We start from the raw sequence: 27,425 nt of genomic DNA on the forward strand, positions 1-27,425 counted from the left end.
ATGCCTGGTTATGATGTCCATGAAGCCCTCTACCAAAATTGTGAAATTCATGATCTCTTTGTTAGGGGTTCAGGCTCTAGGGTGGGGCCAACATGGCCATATAGTAAACATGTTTTAAATCTTAAAAAATCATTCTTCTCTACTCCCACACATGTTGGCAAAAAACTGAATACATGGTTATGATGTCCACTAACTCCTCTACCTAAATTGTGAAATCCATGGCCCCTGGGGTCAGGGGTTCAGGACATGAGAGGGGGGGGGGGGCAATATAGTGTTAATGCATATAATGTTTAAAAATTTTCTTCTCTATTCTCACACATCTGTATAAAAAACTGACTTATAATTATGTTTACCAGGAAGTCCTCTACTGAAATTTTAATTTTCATGTTCCCTGGAGTATGGGTTTTTACTCTAGGGCAGGGCCAAAATGGAACTATAGGTGTTAATACATAAAATGTTAAAAAAATATCTTCTTTACTCCCACACACCTGAAAGGAAAACTGAATTCCTGATTTTGTAGACCAGATCTTTAAGTTTTTCACTAAAATTATAGGTTTCACAGTTCTTTTTGAAAAATTTCAGGCAGGGAGGTGGTCGTCATTACAAATTTGTAATTTTTCTACTCCAGAATGAAACCCAATTAATTAAATGCATATATGAGACTCCTCAACATTTAGTTTGTGTATGGGTTATATGCTACTCAGGTGACCATTAAGGCCAATTGGCCTCCTGTTGAAACTTATCAGTTTTTTTTGTTTTTTTTTAAATCCAAAACTCATTATTTCTGGGTTTTTTCCTTCAATTGTTCACATTTAAAACTACAATTCCTTGGAGGTTAAAACCCATTTGTTGTGATTGAAGAAACTTTAAACTTTCCCTAAAGGTGTTGAGAGTCCCTTGATACATGTACATGTACTAATTTACTTTTCCACTGTTGCATCATCACATTATACTGACACATTTAGTTTATCAAGGCTTAATTCCCCCATAGGTGTTGAGACTTCTTACTAGCTCTTTTCTACTGTTGGATATATTCACATTATACTAGCCGACACATTTGGTCTACCAAGGTTGAATCTTCATAGTCTGTAGCTTTATATTTTCATTTTTTTTAATATTCCAATTTTTGCTAAGTCATTTCAGTTGATGCCTTTAAAATAGCAAAACTTGAAGGCTTAGTAATGGTACCTATAGTATCAAGATTGTCTTGACATTCATAAGGAAAAGGACAGAAATGGAAAAAAAATAGTTTCTGAAACTTAAACATTCTCTGCAAAGTTTCAGAGCTTAATTATACATTTTAAAATCTATCTTTAAAAAGGTTGGGATATACAGTATCGATCAGACCAAACTTTGCAGAAAACAGACCCCAACCAAATCTGGGGTCTGCTTTCTATGTCCACTCAGGGCATGCTTCAGATCTACTATGGACCCAGAGCTGACCCCAAAAAGACCCCAGGCTGACCCATAGCAGAGCAGATCCAAAGCGGACACAGAAAGCAGTTATTGATTATAGAACCATGCCTTGCTTCCCATTTCAGTGAGCAGATCCTTAGTAAACCCATAGAAGACCCCAAGTGGACCCAGAGCAGGTGCAAATATAAAAAACCCCCAGACCTGACCTGACCCAAAGCAGATCAGGGGTCAGCTTTAGGGTCTGCTTTGGTGTAAGGTAATGCGTCTGGTCGGTACTGTATATTAAAATCAATCTCTTTATGTTAGAAGTCTTTTTTTCATAAAGGACAAACTTAGGCCCTTGAATGATTATATTTTGTTTTGTTTGATTTCAAAATTAATGCATATAAGCTCTATAAGAGTCTTTTAAGAATAGCTTTATCAGTTCACAGGATGTGTTAGAGGCATTACGGTAGTCTTTTTTTATGGTTTATAGAGAATGGTAATTTCTTCCATCCTTAAATATCTAAGGCTGCATAGTCTAGAGGAAGTCAATTCAGACCCAGACAAAAATCTCTCTATTCTGGACCATGGTACACAAATCTGCAATTTTCAATTGATTGTATTTTGGCAAAGTATTGATTTAGACTGAAACAATGCTAGCCTCCATACAATTTAAATGAGATTAAATTCTGTCCATGTTAAATTTCTGAGGCAGCGTTTGATACCAATATTTATGATATGCAGTTGTTTTTTGTGTATAGATATTTCTAAAATTATTGCCTCATTAAGGGTTTGGCTACAATTTTTGTGATCAATACAAGACTTATCATGCTATTGGGGAAAAGATTCACCAAAGAAATTGAAGATAGTAGCAAACAACTCTTTAATGCAATCAGCAGCCAGCTTGAAACTTGGCGTATTTAGTGATATTTAGAATCTTTGCCAAGATCCCTCTGAAGAGCAATTAACACTCAACAGACCAATTTTTAACTTCTGCATTGTCGCTGTGCTTATTGACAGAGGCAATTCAGACAAAATATATAGACCATTTGAGAGTAGAAAAATCACACATAGCAGTAAAATGTTCAGTAAGTAAAACAGCTATATAAAAATTGCGTATGTCAAAAACCTAAAAGCCCTCATAGAAATCCAGTTCATATGCACTAGCTATTACCCCCCAGTAAAGAGAAGGATTTCAACTTGGTGTGACTGCTGATCAGATTTACTTGTGAATGATTTATTTTCCTAATCATGTTGAATCATTACACGGCTGGTGACCAGGAGTGGATCTACAATCCCCAGGCATAGTGCTATAATTGTTTTACCATTCCAGGCATCCAGAACCTTTTGGCTCCAAATGAGACGTTCTTCTTTTCTTGGGTGTTAAAAGTGTCATGATTTAACTGTATGAGATGTTTGAGGAAATGTGTTTTGCTGGCATTCTTCAGTAATTATTTGTTAGTTTGCCTTTCATTTCATGATGTTGTTTTGCTCCTGGGAATATCAGATAATTTTGGTTACCACAGAATACATAATCCTGTTTAACAGATTATTAAAAACGAAGTCGCCACAGTGTGAAGAAATGAGGTATCCTGGGTATTTCTTCATGTTGCAGTTGAGCCAGTTACACCTAAACAAGAACAATTTACTCTCTCATGTTGATCTGATACTAGAAAAACTTGATGAATAATTTACAGTATCTATACATTCTTTCTCAAGCAAAATACATATGGTTGCCATGACAAAGCAATTTTTTGTAGCCGAGAAATGGCATCGAGTTAGGTTAAATACATATAAGGGTTTAATGGACTGTCTTATAAAATTTGAATACTGTCAATTTTAGTATCAACCAAAATGTAATAAGAGAATTAAGCTGTGGCTGCAGAATTTGATATAGAAAGATTGTGAGCAATGGATTTTTTACTGCCTCTCTCCCAGTAAAATCAATGGACTAATTAGTACAAGGAGTATCTGAACACGGCTAATGCGATCAGGAGCCACACATAAGATGGCTTTTTATTGGAATTCTGCAGGTGGGTATGGCGTATATCCGAGTTACCATTGTAATTCCAGGCCTTAATTCCTCTTCTTTTTTTCCAAGCCAAACTGGCATTATGACTTTATTGACATTTAATCTCATCTGATTGATTTGTAATGTTGTGTGCAGTAGACCCTGTGTTATGTCATTTCCCAACAATTTGATTTCCTACATTGTGTCTCAGAGTGGTGCAAATTTCATGTCGAGCTCTCGATTGCCAGCTTCCTTTAGGATATAATATAGTGTAGATCTTGAATGAGTTCGCATTTTATTTTCTTTATTACGTGTAATTCATATATTGGTGTTTGTTAATAGAATTGAATTTAAAACATGTACAGAAAGTACTGGTATATTGACTGCATGCAGTCTAACATCTTCTTGCTCCGCTCTCTTTATTTAGAGAGAGTGGCAATACCATTTGCTTTGTATAGTAATGAGATTTCAAAAAATTGATTTAAAGCTTTATTATTGTATGATGATGTTTTGTTGTACATATATTCAGTTCTGTAGCACCCAAGAGCTAGCACATTTAACACTTCCATACACAGTTGACAGACAAATTTGATCTTCACAGGTCAAGCTGTAAACACATGTCAGTAATATCTTTCCCAATGTAGTCTTGAAGGTTGAGTTTTATCACTGTATTTCTTCCTCAATTATCCCCCACCCCACTTCCCTACCCCCACCCCATTGCAATTTTTTATATCTCAGAGAAAGTTTGAGTAGAGACGATGTCATAAAATAGATAAAAACTAAAAATATCATTATTAATAAGTTTAAAAGATAAATCTTTTTCATCTTATAAAATATCGTAATTTTTATTTATAATTTATTACAGACTTTTCTTTGGAGTGCCCAATCAAAAATATATGTGTTCTTCTCCATATCTGTCACCTTTTTTCTGATCAGGTGATGTGCTAAAGCATTATAACAATCAATGTATTCAATTTCTCTAAAGTTTGTAAGCTTATATTGGCTGCTCCAAATATTTGATTCAATGTATTGTGTGATACTATTGATTAATATAAAAATAAATGTATATTTTATGCACAGTTGTCAAATCTTGAATTGTTAATGAAATTATGTGAAGGAGACAGATGTGGCAAAGTGCACATAAAACATAACGAATATTGGAAGATTCGTGACTTCTCTGTAATGCAACCCATAATTCTTTTACTACAGCCTGTATGGTTAATGAATGTATTAACCCCCCCTCCATACTCTCTCTCTTTCTCTCTCTCTCTCTCTCTCTCTCATATTTCATATTATAATTTTTAATACTGTGGAATCATTAGATTTCATGGTAGCCCAATTTTCATGGTTTTCGTGGGTAGCCCTCCCCCACGAATTTATGTCCTCCACGAAAATAAGTTTTGAAAGAGTTTTAAAACTGAAAACTAACACATCCATGAAATTACATCCCCATAATAAGCAAAAAACCAACAGTCCACGAAAATTGGCCCCCACGAATTTTAATGATTCTACAGTAACTGAGTATACTTTTACATGATATAATATAATTTGAATTTAGACAGTGGGCTGTGTATTGATATTCCTTCATGAACAACGTTAAATATTTAACATTGTTTGCTCATTGTGCAATAGTTTATCTTTCATTTGGTATGTCAATTATTCAGATAGCTTGAAACATCACCAGTCAACCCTTCATCAATAAAGTCCATTGTTCTGAACCTCCTGGAGATAGAATATGATGTGAAATAAATTGTTCCTCATAATTCATAGAGGCATAGGTTGGAATTGGTAATAGATCCCAATTTTGAAAGAGCGCCTCCAATTGAGTAGAAATTCATGTTCCGCTAACTTTCGATCTTCATGTTTATTTTCGATTAGATGGTCTGGTTTCTGAGCCATGAAGCAGTACAAAATACTACTGTATCCAGTGAATTGATTGCTGTTGAGGTTCCTATTGTGTAGAACTGCCTCCTTCAATGTCCCAAGTAGAAGCTCCCGTTAGAGGCCCTATTGATTGGTAGCCCCCTGAGTGTATTTGCAATATTGTGTATTGATCACAATACTAGGTTTCATATTAGTTACACACTTTGAGCAGTCTGTTCTAATTTGTTTCATGTTTTTGGGAATTATCACAGCAATATAAAATCAAGTAAGTTTTTTTTTTCTTGGCAAGTTTCTTAAATGCTTTTTAAACTGTTCTAAAGTGAATTGCCTTTGTATCTGTGGCCTTTGGTAGAGTTTTCAGTGGTTAATTTGTATGCATAGTAGATACAGTAGCCAGTTAGGTGCAGTTACATGTAGCAGGTATGGAATTTGTTAGTTTGAGAATTTTTTTTAAAATATTCGCTGAAAGTACATGCATCTTTAAATCAAATGTTTGTCAGTCAGTATTTTTTAATTTGATAAAAAAATTATGCATATATGATTTTTAATGTTGGTTTGAAATTTCTGGTATATTAATGTTTAATGCTGTCCAAACTTCATCAGCCCCAATCCCTCCTCCATTGTTACATTACAACTGCTGACGTAATATGAAAGAGACCAGGATGAGAATTTCATAATGTAAAAGCCAAAATGATTGTTTACAGAGAAGTATATTAACAGGAAGTTTGGGGTTAGCTTATTTTAAAGATTGTATCATCTGTGGCAATTAATGCAAATAAGCAACCATTTTATTGACCTGTATTTCCCATTTTCATAAAGAAACTTGTTCTTGATTATAAATAAAAGAGGCTTCTTGCATACAGTTATATGCACTCTTTTATATTATTTTTCATCAGTTTTGGTGCAGCAGCTAAATTTAGTTTAATATTCGTTAAAAGAATACTGTTTAATTAGCCACATTTAATTATATGAAGGCCAGATCTGCATGGATGCATCACGTTCAGTGCAGGCATGCACCGTGATGTTTTCAATATAGATAGTTTTTAATGGCACAAACTAAAAATCTGCTGATGAATAATTAATTAAAGCTTTCATAGTTGAAAGTCGATGGCACCCTTAACAGGGACTCCTGAATATTGGTCGTATTGATTTAAAAGAGATCAATGTGAAAATATCTTCCCATCTGTCAACTCAGACAGATACATGGAAGTCAGACTGACAGCTGGTCAAATTCAAGAGTCAGAGAGACCCTGATGAGGCTGTAATTAGCAAAGTCTCAAAAAGGAGTGCAACCTTTAAATTTCAGGTAAAATTACATGTATGTAATCTAATTCTCGCCTTGGAATGTTTGAGTGCATTCTGTAATGTTCAACTTGATTATTTATTTATTGACTTGCAAGTATGTGGTTTATTTTTTTTTTAGGGTAAGAAATATAATTGATGTGGGTGTAGTCATACCTTTGGTTGATAATAAATAGTATTGTATTTCATTTTAATGATAGAAAATATAGATACCACAATACTTTTAAATGATATCATATTACAGATTGAGTTTTTGTATAAGATGGATGGAAATTGCTTTCGCATAGAAATACAATGTATCTTGATGAAAAAACTAGTGTTATCAACCTTAATAAAATTGTTATTTGTGGTAGAACTTGTCACTATTTGGTTTGATATTCCTAGAATTGAATCACATAACTAATAAGAGTAGAATTTGATGGTTTCAACTTGAGGTATAGTTAATATACAGTTTAATTAAGAGGTCCATAAAGGTTATTTCATCTAACTCCATCTAATTAATCTCCTGGTAAGAATTGAATAGGTGTATAAATATTCTCATGTAAGATATTCTATATATTATCTCTAAAACTGGGATAAAATTTGTCTTATTGAACAGCAGGCTCCCTGATATTCTAGCTAGTATATGTAATTTAATTTGAAGACTTAGAACAATGATTAACGGGAGAGGTTCTTCTTCATTAACTAAGCCTTGCTATATATGGGTTTGTGGTTGTGAAACATAACCTGAAAGTATCATATACTCCTGCTGATTTGATATCAAGAATGAATGAAGATGACAGAGGGTATTCCAATATGATCAGACTTTGTTTCAAGATTACCGAGAGCTTGCTGCGTAATTTGTGAGTGGTGAAATGAACTGCGCCAGAAGGATATCAAAGACGTCTTTGAAATGATTGTTGACAATGTTTTTATTCAGGTGACAACAGGGGTGTTTTGTGGTGCATCGATTTTGCCACAATTAGCAAATCATTTGATTGCCTCTAGGCAGGCAATCTGATGCATAAAGAGCATGAGAGAAAGGGAGAAAAAATGGCATCCAATTTGTCATTTTCTGTGAATTTTTCCTTTTAAGGCACACATCATGCAGAGTCTCATAGAATGATGTATTAAGTAGTAGAAACAATATAAAGTGAGAATTAAATAGCAAGCACATACTGTAGAAGCTGAAATTTTTTGCCAGCATCAAATTTTATTGATGATCTAAGACGGTTTTATGGGATTTATTCTCGTTATTAAAAAAGTAAATATAAAAGATACCAACATTTAACTTTTGAAGGCATATTCAAATTAAACCAGGGAATTAAAATGATATATTATCATTGAAAAATATTTTTAAATCTTTTGAACCCAAACAGATATTTCTGCTTTGATCACATAATCCAGGTTTATAAAGTTTTGATAACAAAATGAACACATGTCTCATTTATTGTGTAACCTAATGACTTTATGTTCTTAATATTAGAATTCTGAGAAATGGCATCATCAATTGTCAGAGTTCAATGTTGATGCATGTATTAAACAATACAGGGATTTATGATTTGCTATGCACATAGTGTATGAGAACCTGTCACATGCTTTCGAACCATTTCCAATGCATTTCTACATACATTTACTAACATGTAATCCTACTACCAGGTAATTAACTAGAGCCTTAGCAAAATTCAAAACACAAGAAAATCACATTAGGGATTCGAAAGGCTGCGATGTCAAAGTACTATATTGCTGAAGCATTATCAAAACAAGCCGACAAAAAAGCAAACAATTTGATTAGCATTATTGATCAGGGGATACCAAAGTCATTTACGTACATTCTGGTGATGATAAGCTAACCGTATCGCCTTCATTAGTGGGTGAATATATGCATTCTTGTACAGCGGTGCTATCATTTCTCTCAAGAATGCAGTGTAAATTAAAGATTTGAAAGGCTACAGTGCAAAGATTTGAAAGGCTATATATAGCTTAATTGCTGGAATAACAATAGAGGGCAGATTCTTTGTTCAGTTTTAGAAAAGATTTGTATTAAAATTCAATATATTGAGAGCCAACTAATTTGGAGCTTGCTACAGATATGGATTTTGTGATCAAAATGGCAGCAATTATGTAGATACAATGTTACCAAAATCAATGAAGAGACAAGAGGACATTATTTATAGATGATTCCAGGAAGAATTGTGTTTCATTAATTGACATTTGTTAAGAAACTGGATAGGCCATCTTAAAAATCTTACTGTTTACTGTTATAGCGATCTCATCTCAATATTTAAATATAAGTGGGTCACTCAGGTTTCTTTACTTTTCAAAGTTGCAGAAACCTTTTTAGTAAAAAAGGAAATAGATAAGGCCTCCCTCCCCCAAAGATAATGATAGTATAAAGATGCTCTTATTGGTACTTCCTGTTTTTGGGAGTTTTTTTATTTGTAAAGCGATAAGTTTTAAGATATAAATTCTGCATGTACGTGTTTCTTTTTCATGTCATTTTACACAAACAACAGTCCTTTTCATCAAGGGTATAAATTGCAAGAATATCTGTTAAGAAATCGAAACTTAAGTTTCCTTAATTGCAGAAAAATTGCAGATTAAAACTTAAACTGAATCCTCAGATGCTTTTAAGGAGGGGATTTGTAAAATCTGGTCATTAATGGGCAATTAAACAACATCTCCAGATTGGAATTCAGAAAACAGTTTGACGTCATTGTCTAGACAAAGCCGAAGCATTTAATTGATGTTTCTTGGTGAATATATGTGAGAAAGGAATAAAAAATTGTAATTCTCTATCTCTGGTGTCTGATAGCCATAACTTCAGGTATTTATAATTGATATGGTATTTTGAGATGCCGAATCACCTCTCTTTATTTTTCCACCGATGGTTGGAATAGTCAGAAATTCATCTCTAACACATGGTGACTGGTAATGCCATTAATTTAACAGAATGTGTCACGCGGTTCCTTATTGTCAGTTTCTAAGTGTCCAATGTGTATTGATTACGGCATTCAATTGAATTAGTTTCAAGAAATGGTATGGACGCTGCATGTTTTCTATTGATCGAGTTCTCTCTGGGTCCTGGCTTATGGATGCATTATATGTCCTGACAGCTTTCCCTCGTAACCATCAATTGATTATGGAAGCTTGGTTATACCATTAAGTTGTAGGCTGTTCTCTCTCGGGAGACCAAATTGTTACGTTGTTACCCACAAGAATTCTTGCCATTTTGATAAAATCTTTTGAAAGTCTGTGCTTCGCTGAAAAAAGTTAGGCCAAAATGGTTTGGGTTTCATTCTCATGGGAATTGATCTTGTTTAATATCACACAATTCATCATTTATTCAATCACTGTAATGGTTTGAATTTATGTATCATGTTTAAGAGATAATACATTGCAGCTTTGTTTCATCTCGCATCCTCCACCAAAAATCTCATTTCTGAAGAGAGCTTAATATGTATTTGTTTTATATGATTACATAAAGTTTATGTTTTAGTAAATTGACTGTTAATAACGTTATGAGTGTTGGGTGATTGATGTAAATTTTGATTGAACCACAGTGTAAAAACTGTAACAGCTTCTACTTGATATATCAAGTTCCACTTATTTTACTTTTTTTTTTCTTTTTGACGTTTCCACATTGAATTTCAAAAATTATGATGGCCAACCTATCATTTGTATGCAGCCACAGCATAATTGTCTCCAAGCGTAGATAGGATTCAATATGAGGACCATTGAACAGATTATTATCCTAAATAATGATTTTAAAAATTCTACCAATGGGATTACATAATTTGACAAAGGTCACAGCACAGTAAAGTAGGAATAATTTGCCCAAAAAAAATTCAATTTGATTAATTACCTGGTAGTACAATAAGGGCCTATATGTAGTTGTCTATGAAGCAATATCATGAGCAACGAAGAATTAGAAAATGACTGGAAACCCTTCAGAGCTCAGGCTTATTATATTTCTGTAGTAATGAAAGATGCTTTCATGTTTAATCAAACCCATGTACGTCAATATATGTACATTCTCTTTGGATGGACTGCAGAGAGAGAGAGAGACAAACTGTTTAGCAGGTTTTGCTTGAGTGTTCCATTACTGTAAAAAATTGAATACCCAAAGACATTTGCCAGTAATGGTATAGCTATGGTTGTTTGAGCAAAAGTGTTATCCAGTACAGAATATGATAATGAAAATATATTGATAGAGTTGTTGACATTTTATTCAGTGAATGCTAAACACGAGCGTGTACTGGACAGTTGTTTATCGTCCTAGTCATCCACACAGTACCGACTCAGCCAGAGAGCTTCATTGATTTCATTTTGTGTTTGTTTCTTGCAAGAAGACAAACAAAGTCTGCAGGAATGAGGCTTTAAGGGAATGTATGACCGACCATCCTGTAACATGTTTCATTCACTTTCAGAGATTCGCTAGCTGCTGATGTTCAAAGGAGATTCAACAGGAGTAGCCGTGTTGCCATAGAGAAGAGCAGAGCAACGGACCTAAAATGGCAGCATTTATTGCTAAGCAGATGGTTGGCAACCAGTTAAAGTCAGTTAAAGGTAAGAAAGTTCCTGGTTAAGAAAGGCCATTTGTAACTAAAAGGTGTTGTTTGTCAACCATTATTGCTTTGCCTTCGAACATGATTAAGAAAATATGCAAGTACATGTACCGGTACTATCATTGACTCAGTAGTTTAAAACTATCAGCAACAAAACTCAATATTCTTTCATTACAATGGAGGCTTAAGACTTTTTCTTGCATATACAGTGTAGTATGTATATAAATTAGTGGGATAAAAGGTTATTTGTTTTTGCATTAAATACTTTGGATTGATGTAATATAACTTGACTATTTTAAGTTCCTTTTTTTTTTGGGTGCTTTCAAATTGGCAATTTCAAAATGCTCCACTATACAAAACATGAGCTGGATTTTGATGACTTAAATTGTGGTGATTTGATAATAACTGCCAACAACCTGCTTAAACTGATCTGCTCTATGGCATGTGGCTAATACGTTTCCAATCAAAAACTTGATTTTCCTATAGAAAAATTAATGACAAGATTCTAGTCAAATAATTGTGTTTTTATTTTGAATATTGATCCTATGTTGTGCCCTTTGTGAAGTAGCCTGTTATTGTATGTTGAAATTTGTACAAATATGCATAAATAAGGCTGTTGGCAGTACATGTATTTGATGTTTGTCTGCAGTGTTGTTAACTTTCACATCAGCGCTTCCTATATGGATGTGTTGCTAATGTGTTTTGTCATTGATGGCCAATCAAGTCAGTGCTCAGTGGACAACTCTGTAATTTGTTTACAGTTTATAGCTCCTTGCATCGCCTCCGTGATTTTTTGTCTATTGTCTTGTAAACGTTTTGCGTTAATGTCTTATTACTCATACTGAACATTTTATGTGTGTTCTTTAAAATTACCGTAACTATTTTAAAGAAGCTTCTGATTCTCAAATTTTTTTATATGAACTGAAGGTTATCAGAGTAAATGTAAATACATTTACTTATTATCATTACACAGCTCGTTGTGATATTATATCAACTAAAACGCATTAACTATATTTCTCTATTTGCCAATGTTAAATAGTTAGTGAATTTATGATTGTCCCAATTTATGTCAGCTATGTTAAAAGATATTCTGGAAGCATTTGTAGGACTGGTTTGTGATAATACATTCTCCAACACTAATATCTTGATTTCATTAGATATATCAAAGATTAAGTATTTTATCCTCAATATGACGAATACTCTGATATCTTGAAGTTCTTAAACAGTTCCATCTAGTTCAAGAAAATGAAGTTTGACTGTATTAATTACTGAAAGGGAAACTTGCAAATACTTTCTTAGCATGAATAAAGCAAACTTAAAATTACAAATTGAGAACAGCTCTGAGAAGATTCTTATATTAATTAAACAATTGAAGTAATCACAGGTTTTAGTCAATTTTGTATCCATAACTGTAATTCATTTTTTCTTTTTTATGCAAAAACTCCTAGTCTGACATTTCAATAGTTGTGCATAAAATTCTAAAAATGATGTAATTGCAGTGTAATATCAAAAATTGATTGCATTGGTGGTATCCTTCCCATATTGAAGCAATCAAGTGTTGAATATTGTAGAAAATTATATCTTAAAGTGTGACTTCTCTAGAGAAATACAATAAGTGAGTTTTTTTTCTAAATATTAAATGAATTGTAAAGTTTTCAGAGTATAACTGAACAATTTTGTATTTCAGTGAATTTCTTTGCCTGAGATTGTACACTTGAGAACCAACCAAAAAAATAAATACCATCAAAATTATAGTGGAAAATTCAGTCAATTGTTTCAAAAGCCACATCAAAAACAGCTTTACCAGAAGATAGAATTCTGTGAACTACATAATTATACTGAACAACTTGAGCCATAACAAGAAAAAGATATGTGGTCCCAAGTAACTGGTAATTTTACTCATGTGCTCACAATGATTTGAAACTTACAGTTTTCTAGCATGTTTCCACCTTTGTTCAGTATAGTTATGAGTGACAGTTTTAAAATATCACCTAGCTCACTCAACACTCTTTTATTTTTCTATATCATTTGATTATATCAAGAGTATGACTTATATTAAGTCTAATCCATTTGACTTTCTTTTGTTGATAGGTTTGTTAAGCTCAATTTAAAACATAGATATGTTTTATTGGCATTTTGCAGATGTGCTTTATTTTATGACATTTTTTAGTGGCACAAGATCTATGAAATTTATATCTACTTTTTTTACTGTCACATGAACCTTTATTTTTTTAACATTTGTATTCAGTGTTGTTCTAAAAGCAATTTTTACTTTGAATATTTAGCAGCCATTTTGCATGGTGTGACATTTGTATTTGAATCAGTATAAAGACATTTCATCATGCACAAAATACTGTAGATTCCTTATCTTAAGCAAGTACTTTTAAATTTGGCAAGTCTATTGTTTTGTGCCAAATCGCATGAATATTAAATAGCAAATGCCAACTTTTTATCATATTTCCTAATAGTTAATTGAAGTGACATTTTACAATCTGCAAGGTGTGCTTCTCGCAATTTTACGTGGATATTTATTCCTCATGTTTAATAAGGAATTTACAGTAGTCATGCATTATAACATATTTAATCATAAAATATGCATTTATTTAGATTTTAATAGTTTATCATTGATAAAATCACTGTCATTTGATTGTCAAATGAAATGAATTGTAGATAAACTCAGTGGTAAGTTCAAATGAGTTGCTTTGTATAAACTTAACATATTATCCAGCTTTAACAAAGAGTACCAAACCTATATATCCCATACATTGGTGAATGGTTGAGATACTTTGAACATACTAATATTTTTATATTTAAGTCATGATATGCAATGAAAATCATATACAGTACATTTTTATCACAATGTATTGAATGTTTTATAGTTATATGCAACATGCTTTTGCAATCACATTGGCTTTAGTAAAGCTGGTTTATTCCAGTACCTTTATAGCCTTTCTCATGGTGTCTATAATAGTTAATAATTACATATACTAATAAAACACTCTCAATTCTGCTTCATATTGGCATTAATGGAATATGAAATGCTCTTGGTCAGATATACACAAAGAAAGGGAGATCGATGCATAAAATTTGAATAAAAAGAAACACTTCCTCCCATGAACTTTGATAAGAGCCTGTTTCTGATTTGGTAACAAGAATGGTATCTTTTATAGCTTCCATTTTGTGTCCTTTTTGCCTTATAAACACTAGAATGCAATAAATCTTGGTGAGCGTTGACTAACTGTAGGGATTCCGAGCCTGCTCATTGTAGCCTCTTTATAGCACTGTAGTTCAATAAATCAATGGCCGAAAACACTCGTTTTTGCTGTTCACTTGGTTATAAGCTTTATGCCAGGAATGAATTAACAAAGAAAAAAATCTCAAACTAGAAATATAATTATAAAATTACATTAGAATAACATTAAATTTTTGAATGCATTTTTTGTGTTTTCCAAAATATTTTTCACAATTTTCTTTATTTAAGGATGAACCATTAATTGGTAGCTAGTTTTGCTAGTTTCTCTAGTTATCATAACTGCTAGCAATAAACTAACAAATAAATATCTTCTTTAGTACTAGTGTAGTGTCTTTGAATATAATTGGTTTTGACACCAAGAAATTTTTGTAAAAATAATTTAAAATTGTTGTTTAACTTTAAAAAATACCTGTACAATAGTTGTTCTGCATTTAACATTTTTACATTGTTTAAAAGTGATTCTTTGTATTGCAATATTCCACTGAGGACCTTAATAGAGACAGAAAAATTTATAAATTTCAGCAATCATTTTTGATTCTCCTACCCATGTTTTGTGTTTTGTATTTCATGACATTAAGTCATTCAAGAAGAGGATTTATCATTGTACAGTAAAACACGCTCATAACGAATTGCTAGGGACGGGCAATTTTGCTTTGCTATGAGCATAATTCGTTATATTCTTCAAGTTTACAACATGTAATAAAATCACAGGGAATGAAATTCATTTCACTGTAACCGTCAATTGATTATTAACGTGTTCGCTATACCCCGTTTTACTGTATTTTTACTGTGTACAAGTTACTGAGTCGGGAGTTGTGATATTTACAGGTGCCATAGGTGGAGGGGACAAGGAGGGGGAGGGGGAGAACAAGGAAGATGCTGGGGGAGGAGGGGAGGATCCAGAGGTGGAGGAAATGCGGAGAGAGGCCGAGAGGAAGCGCAAGGAGAAGCACGAAAAGGCAGAGGCCGAACGCGAAGAACTACGGCAGTCTATCCGAGATAAGGTAACTCATAAAACTCATAGGTTTAGATAACGTCTATCCGAGATAAGGTAAGCCATAAAACTCGTAGGTTTAGATAACAGGGGTGATAGAAAGATCGTCCCTGGAAACTATATCGTGGCAGATGAGTTAGTGGTGCCTTTGGTTTAAGTCTCGTTCAAAATAAAAGACCATTAAGCAGGAAGTGATCAAGAGCTGGGTGAAAAGTTATATAATCTTACTTTGTAACAGATCACAAGTGTATGTATGGATAAAAAGTATAGAAAGCAAAACTCAGTATGTAAAACAAATCAATTTGCAACTTTTTGAACAAATTACTGTAATAAGACATCATTTTTAACCATATGATGCAAGAAAAGTAATTATGTCATAAATGGATGGTTAATTACTCTTGTCTAAAAAGGCACCAGGTTGATGAATGTAAAAATAATTTAGAAGTTGATTTTTATTGCAACTACCGTAGTATCTGTTTATGCAGTTATTCATTCCCTGTTTGATGTCTGCTTCAGGAAAACGTTAATATGTCCTCAAAATCAAGAATGAAAAGGGGAAAAGGAAGTGGGGATAGCTGGATAGTTTCTGTGTACTAATTGACTATACACATAAAGCTGTGCTCCAGGGCTTACAACAAATTGGTTCCTTTGAACTGTACCATCAGTCAACAATTGCAATTTTTTTTTTATGTTTACGTTCGAAAAATTCTTCCTTCATCCTTTTGTTGCCTGTAAAGAGAAATTTACAGTGTGTGTCATTATCCCATTGCATGATCACTGCTGCAGGACCTCCAGAGTCCTCTCAGGGGAGTTGATGCAATTCTTGGCAAAAAGTCAGTATGCCATTCTCACAATCTATCACCTCTTGAATTCTCCAGAGGTCAAGATGTGCAGTATAATTGCATGCATTAGCAAAATTGATGGATTTAACCTTTGTCTAAACTGCTAAATCGGTAAAGAAGACCAAATTTACGTTTTTGAAATTTATATTATCAAATAATTACAAAAGTAACAAAAGTATTTATTTTAATTTGATTTTGAGGTGCTGAATTTAACATTTTGCAAATCGGTCATATTCATTGGATAACATTTTTACTATGAAAGAATGATCTTGCCTACAGGCGAACTAAGAATCTCAAATTTATGAGAAGCTTTTGAACACTATATGGTATATTATATACAAGTTTTTAGAGGGAGACACTGTGCTTGTAGGGCTCCTGTTACTTTTTAATCAATCATTGAATCCCAACTAATGTAATATTGATAAACATGAAGCATTAATTACAGTGATTACATCATCACCATGACTGGACAGTCTCCATATTGATTTTGTTCCGTTAGTGTTATCATTGCTGCATGGATTGCAATATGTCCGTCTGTGGACGGTTTCAGACTGTCTGAGACATACTGTAACTAACGATTTGGCTTCTTTAGTATAGGTATTGCAGCATTAGCATTTTATTTTGTATTTTGATTGTATAGCTATGCCAGAAAACAAACAGCAGAAATGTTTTTGCTTCTGTATTCATGATATGTTAATGTAATACTATTTGCTTTAAAAAAGGGTACAAAATCCAGGATATTCTTTTATCATCGAGGTATTTGAATATCATTTGGAAATAATTATCATCATTATAAAATGGTTTATTGTCTAAAAATTTTCTGTATAGACATAATGGAGTATGTTCATGAGCTATTATAATTCATGAAGTGACACTTAAAGCTCTTCTCTTGTCGAATGTAATGTCCTAAGAAATCTATTATAGCTAGATGTGGTTAGAATTCCAAACTGGCACCAAGACCATAAATTAAGAATTTAATACTGATGTCAACAATTATATTTTTGATTATCCTTTTTCGTTTGAATCATAAATAATAAAACCTCACCCCTGTGTTCAATTCAATCATTGAAATTCCAAATGTTCAACCATACATATGTACAACTGAATTTTTATCCTTTACCAAGAGTGATATTTATTCGATATTTAAGTTAAGTCTAGTCCTGCTTTTATGTGGTCTTTGGGCCCGGGCTGTCGTTCGTATTTTTGATATTGGACATTGGATTGCCATCAGCATGATAGATATTTAGTCTCCGACAGACGTGACAAATTGTTACTGATAGAATGTGTTGGAGGAATTGAGTGCCTGGCTGAAGATTGGCTAATTTAGGAGGAAACGATCATTGATTGATTCCGGTCTGTGTTGACGGTTTTATTGTACAGATTATATTCGGAGAGAATGTAGAGATGCAAAAGAAAACAATTTACTATAATATCGACCAGCAAGAAGACGCTAAGAGTACCCGGTAAACCAAAATGTATGTTCTTTTCAGGAAACAACATTATAATCAACATGATATAATAGATAGTTTTTCCATATCTGAAAAATGTCAAGACCATGTTTAAATTATGAATTTTGTTTTGGCCCATTAAGATGATTTTTTCTTGGCGAGGTCTCCTGGAGTTCATTTTTTACCTTTCTGCTAAAGTTATGCATTTTTATCACATGGAAGTCCTGTTGATTTTTCTTGGAGACGTCTCCATGACTACATTTTTTTTTTACCTTAATCTGAAGATCAGACATGTTATGGCCATTGACGACCAAGAATTAATAATAATTCTCGCCGTCTCTTGCCACAGAAAATCTCTCAGAAATTGCATTTTTTCCCTCAAAAGGCCCGCAATTCTGCTCAGCATATGTTCAATGGAACCATTTACTCTCATATTAAATATCGACTACGTTTTGTAGTAGACTGGATTTGAACGCCAGGTTTTCCTCTCCAGTGGCGTTTGGATATGATACGGTTGAGCGAACGGCCGTTGAACCAGATCGCAAAAAAAACCTAAGCGCCAGTTAGCGGTAACACACCTTTCGCCAAATGCTCGGCGTTAGAAATAAAAATGCGCGTCTATTCGATGAGAATCGAACATACCACGAAGGGCACAATCAAGATCCTTTACTGCCAATTTTACATGTAGGTGTTAGCGGACACGTTGAATTCTCCTTTTAGTAAACAATTCTTGAGGAAAAATCAAAGTAAAAGTAATGATGATATCACTACATCACTTAACTGCCCAGACAAAGGGAGCCGTCTACCGACTAAACTGCGACAGAGCTAGATATTTGTTCAAAGAGAATTTCATATTGACCACTCAAATTGATCCATCTTTTGTCATCTGCATTAGCAGTTGGCAATTTAAAATTCCTTTTAACTGGCAAATATTTTTTTTCTTTCTTCGCTTTAGGCAAATGTGTTTGCTGTTCATATGGGTTTTATTAGTTTACTGCACTAACTAAAGCTATATTTATGCAATGGCATGGAATATTTATGAATTGAATCGTTGAGGGACTCGTTGGCAATCATGAACGCTATCATTTATCATTGACTCCCATAAGACTTCTGGTCAATTACTTGACTGTATATTGGACCGCTAAAAAGAGGAGAGAAAACTGCGTCAAAATGATCAATTTAGAGAAATTAGACCGAGGAAAAGTTACTCATTGCGAAATTTTTTAACGTTAATAGGTGGATTTAATTACATGTATTTTTTGTTGTTATTTAATAGCTGCTTTATGTCAAATTTTTGACTGATGACATTTAACAATGTGCCTTATTGTGAATACTACATGTACATGTAGCATGCACAGATCTAGAGAAGGGGGGGGGGGGGAGGTCCAGGAACCCCCCTAAAAATTCAAATTTATTAAATTTACGTAGAAAATTATCTAAAATATGCATCGAACACCCCCAGCAAACTAAAATATCCCCCGGAAATATTTTATGAATCCTCGAATGCCTAGTAGTCAATATAGTAAGTGCTTGTCCTTATACATGCAATAGTTCGAAAGTAAAATAGGGAAATGAGTCTAAAAGATACTTAGCATAGGCGTCGGAACCGGGGGAAGGGGCTAGGGGGCGTAACCCCCCCCCCCCCCATTTTTTGCAAAGTTATGCATAACCATGACCAAAAATCTTTTTTTTTTTGCTTGTCAAGACTTCTGATAAGTCTAGATCCCCACCCCCTCAGTTTGCTTCCGACGCCACTGCTTAGAATCAAGGTTCCTCGTGGCATATTGACCAAAATTTCCAGATACTAAAGCGTCAGTTTAAAGCCCCAATGGAAATTGGTAATGTGTTGTGCTGAATAAAAGAATTTCTAGGGGAATTCTACTATGTAGGCTTTGCGTAATCATCAAAGGATACCACTGTAAATTATTCTGCAATACCACAATTCGTTTATGCTAGTAATGATCTTGCCGAATATTGTGGATATACCGTATTACGTTCTTAAATCCAAACAACTTCACTGTAAAACGTGTTTGGAAGGAGCTTGCATATGAAGATATTATTTTTGTTTTAGGTCACCTGAGTCACTCAGGTGACCTATTGCAATTGGTCTTCGTCCGTCGTCGTGCGTCTGTGCGTCGTGCGTTAACAATTTTACATTTTTAACTTCTTCTTGAAAACTACCAGGCCAATCGTTACCATTTTTGGTGTAAAGCATCTCTATGGTAAGAAGAATCTAAATTGTGAAATTCATGGCTCTACCACCCCTGGGGTGCCACGGGCGGGGCCAAATATGCAAAAAAAAGCCAAATTTTCAAAAATCTTCTTCTCTACTCCCACGCATGTGAGGAAAAAACTGGTTGCATGGTTATGTTGTCCATGAAGCCCTCTACCAAAATTGTGAAATTTATGGCCCCTGGATCAGGTGTTCTGGCTCTAGGGTGGGGCCAATATGGCCATATAGTAAAAATGTATTAAACCTTAGAAAATCTTCTTCTCTACTACCATATATATTTTTTAAAAACTAAATACATGATTATGATGTCCATAAAGCCCTCTACCAAAATTGTGAAATTTATGACCCCTGAGTAAGGGGTTCAGGATCAAAGGTGGGGCCAATGTGGCCAAATAGTAAAAATGTATTAAATCTTAGAAAATCTTCTTCTCTTCTATCATATATATTTGTCAAAAACTAAATGCATTATAATGATGTCCATGAAGCCCTCAACCTAATTTGTGAAATTCATGACCCCTTGGTCATGGGTTCAGGCTCTAGGGTGGGGCCAATATGGCCATATAGTACAAATGTATTAAATCTTAGAAAATCTTCTTCTCTACTCCCATATATATTTGTTAAAAACTAAATACATGATTATGATGTCCATGAGGCCCTCTATCAAAATTGTGAAATTTATGACCCCTGAGTCAGGGGTTCAGGATCTAGGGTGGGGCCAATGTGGCCAAATAGTAAAAATGTATTAAATCTTAGAAAATCTTCTTCTCTTCTATCATATATATTTGTCAAAAACTAAATGCATTATAATGATGTCCATGAAGCCCTCAACCTAATTTGTGATATTCATGACCCCTTGGTCAGGGGTTCAGGCTCTAGGGTGGGGCCAATATGGCCATATAGTACAAATGTATTAAATCTTAGAAAATCTTCTTCTCTACTCCCATATATATTTGTTAAAAACTAAATGCATGATTATGATGTCCATGAGGCCCTCTATCAAAATTGTGAAATTCATGACCCCTGGGTCAGGAGTTCAGGCTCTAGGGTGGGGCCAATATGGCCAAATAGTAAAAATGTATTAAATCTTAGAAAATCTTCTTCTCTACTCCCATATATATTTGTCAAAAACTAAATGCATTGTTATGATGTCCATGAGACCCTCTATCAAAATTGTGAAATTCATGACCCCTTTGTTAGGTGGTCAGGCTTTAGGGTGGGGCCAATATGGCCATATAGTAAAACTTTTTTAAATCTTAAAAAATCTTCTTCTCTACTCCCACACATGTGAGCAAAAAACTGAATACATGGTAAAATTGGTTATGATGTTCATGAGGGCCTCTACTAAAATTGTGAAATTCATGACCCCTTTATTAGGTGTTCAGGCTCTAGGGTGGGGCCAATATGGCCATATAGTAAAAATGTATTAAATCTTAAAAAATCTTCTCTACTCCCACACATGTGGGCAAAAAACTGAATACATGGTTATGATATTCACAATCTCCTTTACCTAAATTGTGAAATTCATGGCCCCTGGGTCAGGGGTTCAGGACATGAAAGGGGGGGGGGGCAATATAGCAATATAGTGTTAATGCATATAATGTTTAAAAATTGTCTTCTCTATTCTCACACATCTGTATAAAAAAACTGACTAATAATTATGTTAACCAGGAAGTCCTCTACTGAAATTTAAATTTTCATGTCCCCCTCAAGGATGGGTTTTGACTCTAGGGCAGGGCCAAAATGGATGTATAGATGTTAATGCATATAACGCTAAAAAATTATTTTATTTACTCCCACACACCTGAAAGGAAAACTGAATTCATGATTTTGTAGACCAGATCTTTTAGTTTTTCACCAAATAATAGGTTTCACAGTTCTTTTTGAAATGTGGTCGTCATTACAAATTTATAATTTTTTTACTCCAGTATGAAACCTAATTAATTAGATGCATATATGAGACTCCATGACAAGTTTGTGTATGGGATATATGCTACTCAGGTGACCGTTAAGGCCAATTGGCCTCTTGTTGTTTTATCTTAATTAATAACCTCTTCCCCTTCACTTATACGTAACAACATGTAACTAAACACATTTGGTGCGAATTACTTGTCGTTTAAAAAACATCATGTCCCAAAAACTTCCTTCTGAGGAAGCTTTTAATATTTAACTCCTCTGTGCAGTCACTGGGAACAATTTTTGTTTGGACCTTGTCGAAAAATCCACGCTTGCAATGAAGTAATTCTTTAACTTAAATAATTTACGTATACTATTCATCACCTTAATGAGCTTTCAACTATATCGACAGAACTCATTTAAATATGTTTTCCGTTATTTAATTTTTTTAGAAATAAAAAAAAAATACATGCCAGTAAATAAAATAATCATCCATGTCTATCAGAAAAACCACATCTAAAAATATCCAAAGCAGAATTTTTGTCTTTTAGTTATTATTATCTTATTTGCATCAATCTACTAGACTCTTCACATTCTTTTCTCATCCTCAAACTTCATTTCATTTTTTCCAGTATGGATTGAAGAAGAAAGTCCCCGAGGAGGAGAACATGATGATGAACAATGACGACGGAGGAAGGGTGGGGAGGAAGAAGAAGACGCCGGCCGAACTGGCGGCCGAGGCCAACGCAGACTCGGACGACGACGAGTTTACAAGTAAATTTTCCTCCGTCTGTTGTTGTTTGAACTTTTTCTAGTGCATATAAAGAGACACAGCATGTACGCAACAGGTGCTCTTTTTGTACACAAAAAGCGCTGGGTGTGTGTAGATGGCGTGGCCATGAGGTTTGGTGTAAATGTATGAAGCGGTTTTATGGAATTTGTTTTGTTTTTGTTTTAAGATGAGTTTGTCTTTTTGAAATAGGTTAAACGCAATGTTAGATGATATTATGTATTTACTCTTTGACAATCAATTTCAAGAAATTAAGTCGCGATCGTACTGCCAACGTTCCATTGAACTGTTATTCTTAAGAAATCCAGATATATACTATATACTCTTATCATATTACAGTAGCACGATTTGGTCCAGGTTATTGCTCATTATTGAAAATGAAAACACATTGAAGATTATATACCTGTTATATCACACTTTATTATTAGTATCGATAGACGAGTCTTAATATAAGGTGTGTTAATGTCAATTTAAAGGAGGTTTTATTTTTTCGTTATGTAATTTGCTGGTATGTCTTGATGAAATGTCATTTCTAGAATGTAAGGTTTAGCGTTGCTGTCACAATATTTAAACAAATGTTAAATGTCATTCCATATAACATGTATGTATAATATATGATCAAATCAGTGTTATTGTGCACTGGTGTAAATTATACTGTTCATGATTTTTTAAATACATGTATTCCTTAACTCAGCGTGGAAAATGCACTGCTGGTTTCAATCAATCATTGAAATCAACTTAACGACCTTCAACTCACTTTTCTGTTCGACAGTTGATATTACACTTGCAATTAGAATGTTCAAAACATCATATATGTGCTCCTTTCATTTCTGTGATTTATTTTTTCGAACATAACTTTATTTTCGATACATGAATTCTGATGATTGATTGCCAAAAACCGTCATTTTTTCACAGATTTCTTTTTGATACAAAAACAATCATATCACTTCACTGAAATCAAAATACATTTATTCCGTTTTTCCAGGGGCGTATATACGTCCCTTTTCATGAAACACAAGCGAATGCTCTTTTTAGTGCGTTTTCATAGAAAGTCAAATCAGCTATCTCCTTCTGCTTTCAGTGCCAAAAAATATGGATGAACTGAAAAACAAAGTGCAGGACATTCCACAAAAACTGGCGCAAAGTGTTGGTGAAGTGACTGAAAAGTGTTCTCTGCAGTAAATAATACTGTTGATTGGTTCATGTAAGTCACATGACGTTATATTGATGATTTGGTTGGTCTGTTGTTGCGGTCACTTAAAGCACTGAAATTCTGAATCCACTCTGTTTGGTTCTATAGGATCACTTGTTTATTTTCTGTAGACATTGCTTGTTTTGAAGATGTTGTGTGTATATAATCCTAATGCATGGAGTATGTGTTCATAGAAGTAGAGTAGCTGCATTGGTTGGTTTCTATAGTTACGAACCACGCACCATTATTCACGTTTTGTTTGCCATCTTTCCATTTCTTTTGGACGGGAGCATTCCGTTTTCTCTTGTTCTTTGTCTTGGTCGTATTGTTTAATACATTCAAACATAAATTGAAATAAGGTTAACAATAAGTTCCTTTTACTAGCTGTTATATCGGATGGATTTGTACTGTAAAGAATTTCTCTAACAATGTATTCTAAGGCTACGACGTTGATGCCTGGATTTTTCTATAAACACCGTCTTGTTCAACATGCATCTATGGCAACAAGATTCCTTCCCTTTTTAGCGTGATTCCTTAACTGTTCTGTGGGCTTGTAAACTGGTAAATGAGGCAAATATCTATCAACTCATATAATATTAAACATCTACAGCAAATATCAACATCGAAGTATGTTTAATTTTAAGTTGATATGGTGCAGACATGGTATGGATTGTTGCACTTCGTCCATTTTATATCTGGAGCGTTTCCTTGCATGGCTGTGCCCGTCTTTGTGGAATGATCTAGCAAAATAAAAATGGCGATTCATTAGAACAAAGAGGTTCTTCAATTTTGTTTAACCCACCTGTGCTTTTTCTAATACAGATTCTTCCAAGATCGTGTGTGACATAGTACTCCATATTGGGAAATTCCGCAATATGGCGGCAGCACGTGTGTGACAGTATATCATATGCATTATGCTTTGGCAGAGCAATCCATATTAATAGTGTGTCAGGTGTATATAATGTACTTTAGTATGCAATACAGATTGTAAATATGTTGTCTTAAACAGTAGATGTAGGAGCGCACAACTCAAAGGGCAAAAACTATACATTGATATAAAAGAAATTTTAGAAGCAGTATTTGTTAAGTTTAAACTATTTTTTTACAATAACGCTAACGCCCATTGTACGTATATCGCGGTGCACTTTCTGCGTTTGACTATTAACTTGTTTTAGATACCAGCAATGGTCCTTTCTGTCCATTCGTTGTTAAACAGATTTTTCATCTATTTACTTTTGTTTTCGGTAAGTTTGTTCCTTCTAATTGTGCAGATTTTTTCACAATTTTGTCATTTTGCAAACATTTTTTGAACATGGCATTAACTATAAGTATTGTTATTATTTTTTTAATCAATTATTTTTTATTTTAATTTGTTTATGATGATTATACATGTGATATTGTTTGCACTACATTCCAATATTTTTTCTTCTTTTTTCTTGGTCCACATATTATATTTATATTCAAATTCCGTATAATATTAAAATACTTGACCAATTTTCATTGCAAATAGAGTCAGATTACTTTTATTTATAAATCGGCTCTGAATTAGTTAACAGAAATCCTAATGTATCTTTAAAAACGGCATATTTGCTGGAATAAAATCCTTACATCTTTGATGTACACGTCGTTCGTGTTTTGTCAGGAGTAGAAATCGTTCCGTTTATTAAGACTTGAGAAGTTCCAATTTATGTTGTGACCATAGATCTCAGGACAAGCTTTTTTTCATGAAACGTTTTAAACTTTTTCTTTGTTTTCATTTTTTTCATGACATTTTATTGTTATTCTATTGTAACAGCATAATAAATGGTTTTGTTTGTTTTTGACATGTTTGTTATAGTTTGTTTTGTTGTGAAATTGTTATTTTGTAAATTATGTTCGATGTTAACATATTTTTTTCTTAAGATGGCGTAAATTTTGGGGATTTCTTTAAGACTTGTGTGCATTAAAACTTAATTACCAACACTGTTTATCTAGTACTTTGTATTTATGCCCTATTCTGTTATTTGTAAAAGAAAGACAATTCTTTTTAATCTAAATGAGAGCATGGTTACTTATTGTTTAAGGTTCTGCTTTTATCGTAAATGAATTGCAAAATTTCAAATGAAGGTATGTTTATGAATATGTTTACGTTGTTAACCCTGTGACAAAGGTGATTAACATAAATTATTTAAATTTCGGGCGTTATGCAATGCATATTCAACATCAGACATCGTTCTGAATTGCAATACATGTGACTATATATTGATTAGATACTCCTCTCACAATACCACCAATTTGTAATGACGTTACGTGTACCAAATGCAGTTATCAAGTTAGCTTATATTATGTATTGTGATATGGTTCTCGTATTGTTTGAAGACATTATATAAAGCATATGCCATTTATGTATGACATAGATTTTGTTGTAATGACTTACCTTTACCTGAACCGATGCATGGGTTTGATCTGTGTATTAGTGAATGGAGCCTGTTAGCAGCCGCTTCTGGTTGAATTTTTGTAGAGCCTAGGCTGTTTAGCAGATAATATGTGTATAATGTATAGTTGTTCTGTAAGGATTTTTCCAAACAATCAGTAGAAAGTTGTTATTGATGAATTAAATAATTCAATAAAAAATGATGGGTCTGTGTTATTATTATTTTTTGGATTAAATGTGAAGTAATTATTTTTGGGGATGAAAGGTAAAGACCGCAAAAAAAAAAAACTGTGGATCAGAGCAGATGAAAGGACATCAGATAGTTCATGGTCCAGTATTATGTCCTTGCTTTGCATATAACAAAATTTAACTAAATAATAATTTTTAAACAACTTTTAGTAATGGACTCATTGTCAATTAAAAATTGTTATTTAGTTTACGAGAAGAAAATCACAAACATTTAGTTTTTAATAAGGCAAATGGTAAAATCAACCATCAGGATTCGAAATATAAGTTATGACCCAATTCAAATAGTTTCGGATTCCATACAAATATGTTACCTAGTTTAATTAATAAATGTATAATAATAGCAATAGCAATAGCAGTAATAACATATCAGACTTTTGATGACCCAATGCAGAAGGACTGCAAAACGACAATTAAAAGCTTGGATGTTTCAGCAAATAGACCGAGATATTGAAATTGATAATACGAATGTCCTCTTGTGGGTCACACAAAGGAATAAAAAAGAAAATGTTATAGAAGTCAGCATTGATTTACAGAAGAAAGTAACTTATCCAAAAAAGAAAAGCATATAAGAAGAAAGATAAATCCTTGAACATATTTATCCTTTAAAACAAAATATACAGAATGGTTGCTATCATTTCCAACAGAAGGATACAAACAATAAATAATACATGTACCAATACTTTATGACACCGTGTCTTTATGCAAGAATGCTCAAAACTTCTACAGTAATACAAATGATAATTAAATGTATACAGTATAAATAGAAAATTATATAATACAAATGGAAAATTATACAAACTCAATCAAGTTTTATACAGTACAAATAAAAAATCATAAACTAATTTATGATTGTGTACAATTGAAGAATAATACATTATAAATAGTTAATATCAAATATTACAGCGAGTGACATACCATAAAAAGGGGCTGTCGTAAAAAAAAAATATAATTTGAGTATTCATAGATGGCGGCAATC

At 33.4% G+C, this 27,425-nt stretch overlaps 1 protein-coding gene across 13 annotated transcripts in view; it reads left to right on the forward strand.

Annotated features, from left to right (window-relative positions):
* The window catches only part of LOC105321179 (complexin), a 37,507-nt gene extending 11,104 nt beyond the window's left edge, over window positions 1–26,403 (forward strand). For 3 of the 13 annotated variants that reach the window (XM_011419402.4, XM_066067866.1, XM_066067868.1), the window contains 5 exons: window positions 11,005–11,143; window positions 13,813–13,824; window positions 15,224–15,399; window positions 22,438–22,579; window positions 23,677–26,403. In XM_011419402.4, coding sequence (XP_011417704.2) covers window positions 11,089–11,143; window positions 13,813–13,824; window positions 15,224–15,399; window positions 22,438–22,579; window positions 23,677–23,777 — 486 coding nt within the window. In that variant the 5' untranslated portion in view covers window positions 11,005–11,088 and the 3' untranslated portion in view covers window positions 23,778–26,403. Of the gene's footprint in view, window positions 1–3,286; window positions 3,432–5,324; window positions 5,559–5,593; window positions 5,714–6,004; window positions 6,024–6,442; window positions 6,600–10,816; window positions 11,144–12,829; window positions 13,032–13,812; window positions 13,825–15,223; window positions 15,400–22,437; window positions 22,580–23,676 lie in introns of those variants that run through there. The other 10 variants (XM_066067865.1, XM_011419408.4, XM_066067870.1 and 7 more) reach the window with 10 other exon arrangements.
* Window positions 26,404–27,425: the final 1,022 nt, after the last annotated feature.

This window comes from Magallana gigas, chromosome 8, assembly GCF_963853765.1.
Source record: "Magallana gigas chromosome 8, xbMagGiga1.1, whole genome shotgun sequence".
In the NCBI taxonomy this organism is placed as follows: Eukaryota; Metazoa; Mollusca; class Bivalvia; order Ostreida; family Ostreidae; genus Magallana; species Magallana gigas.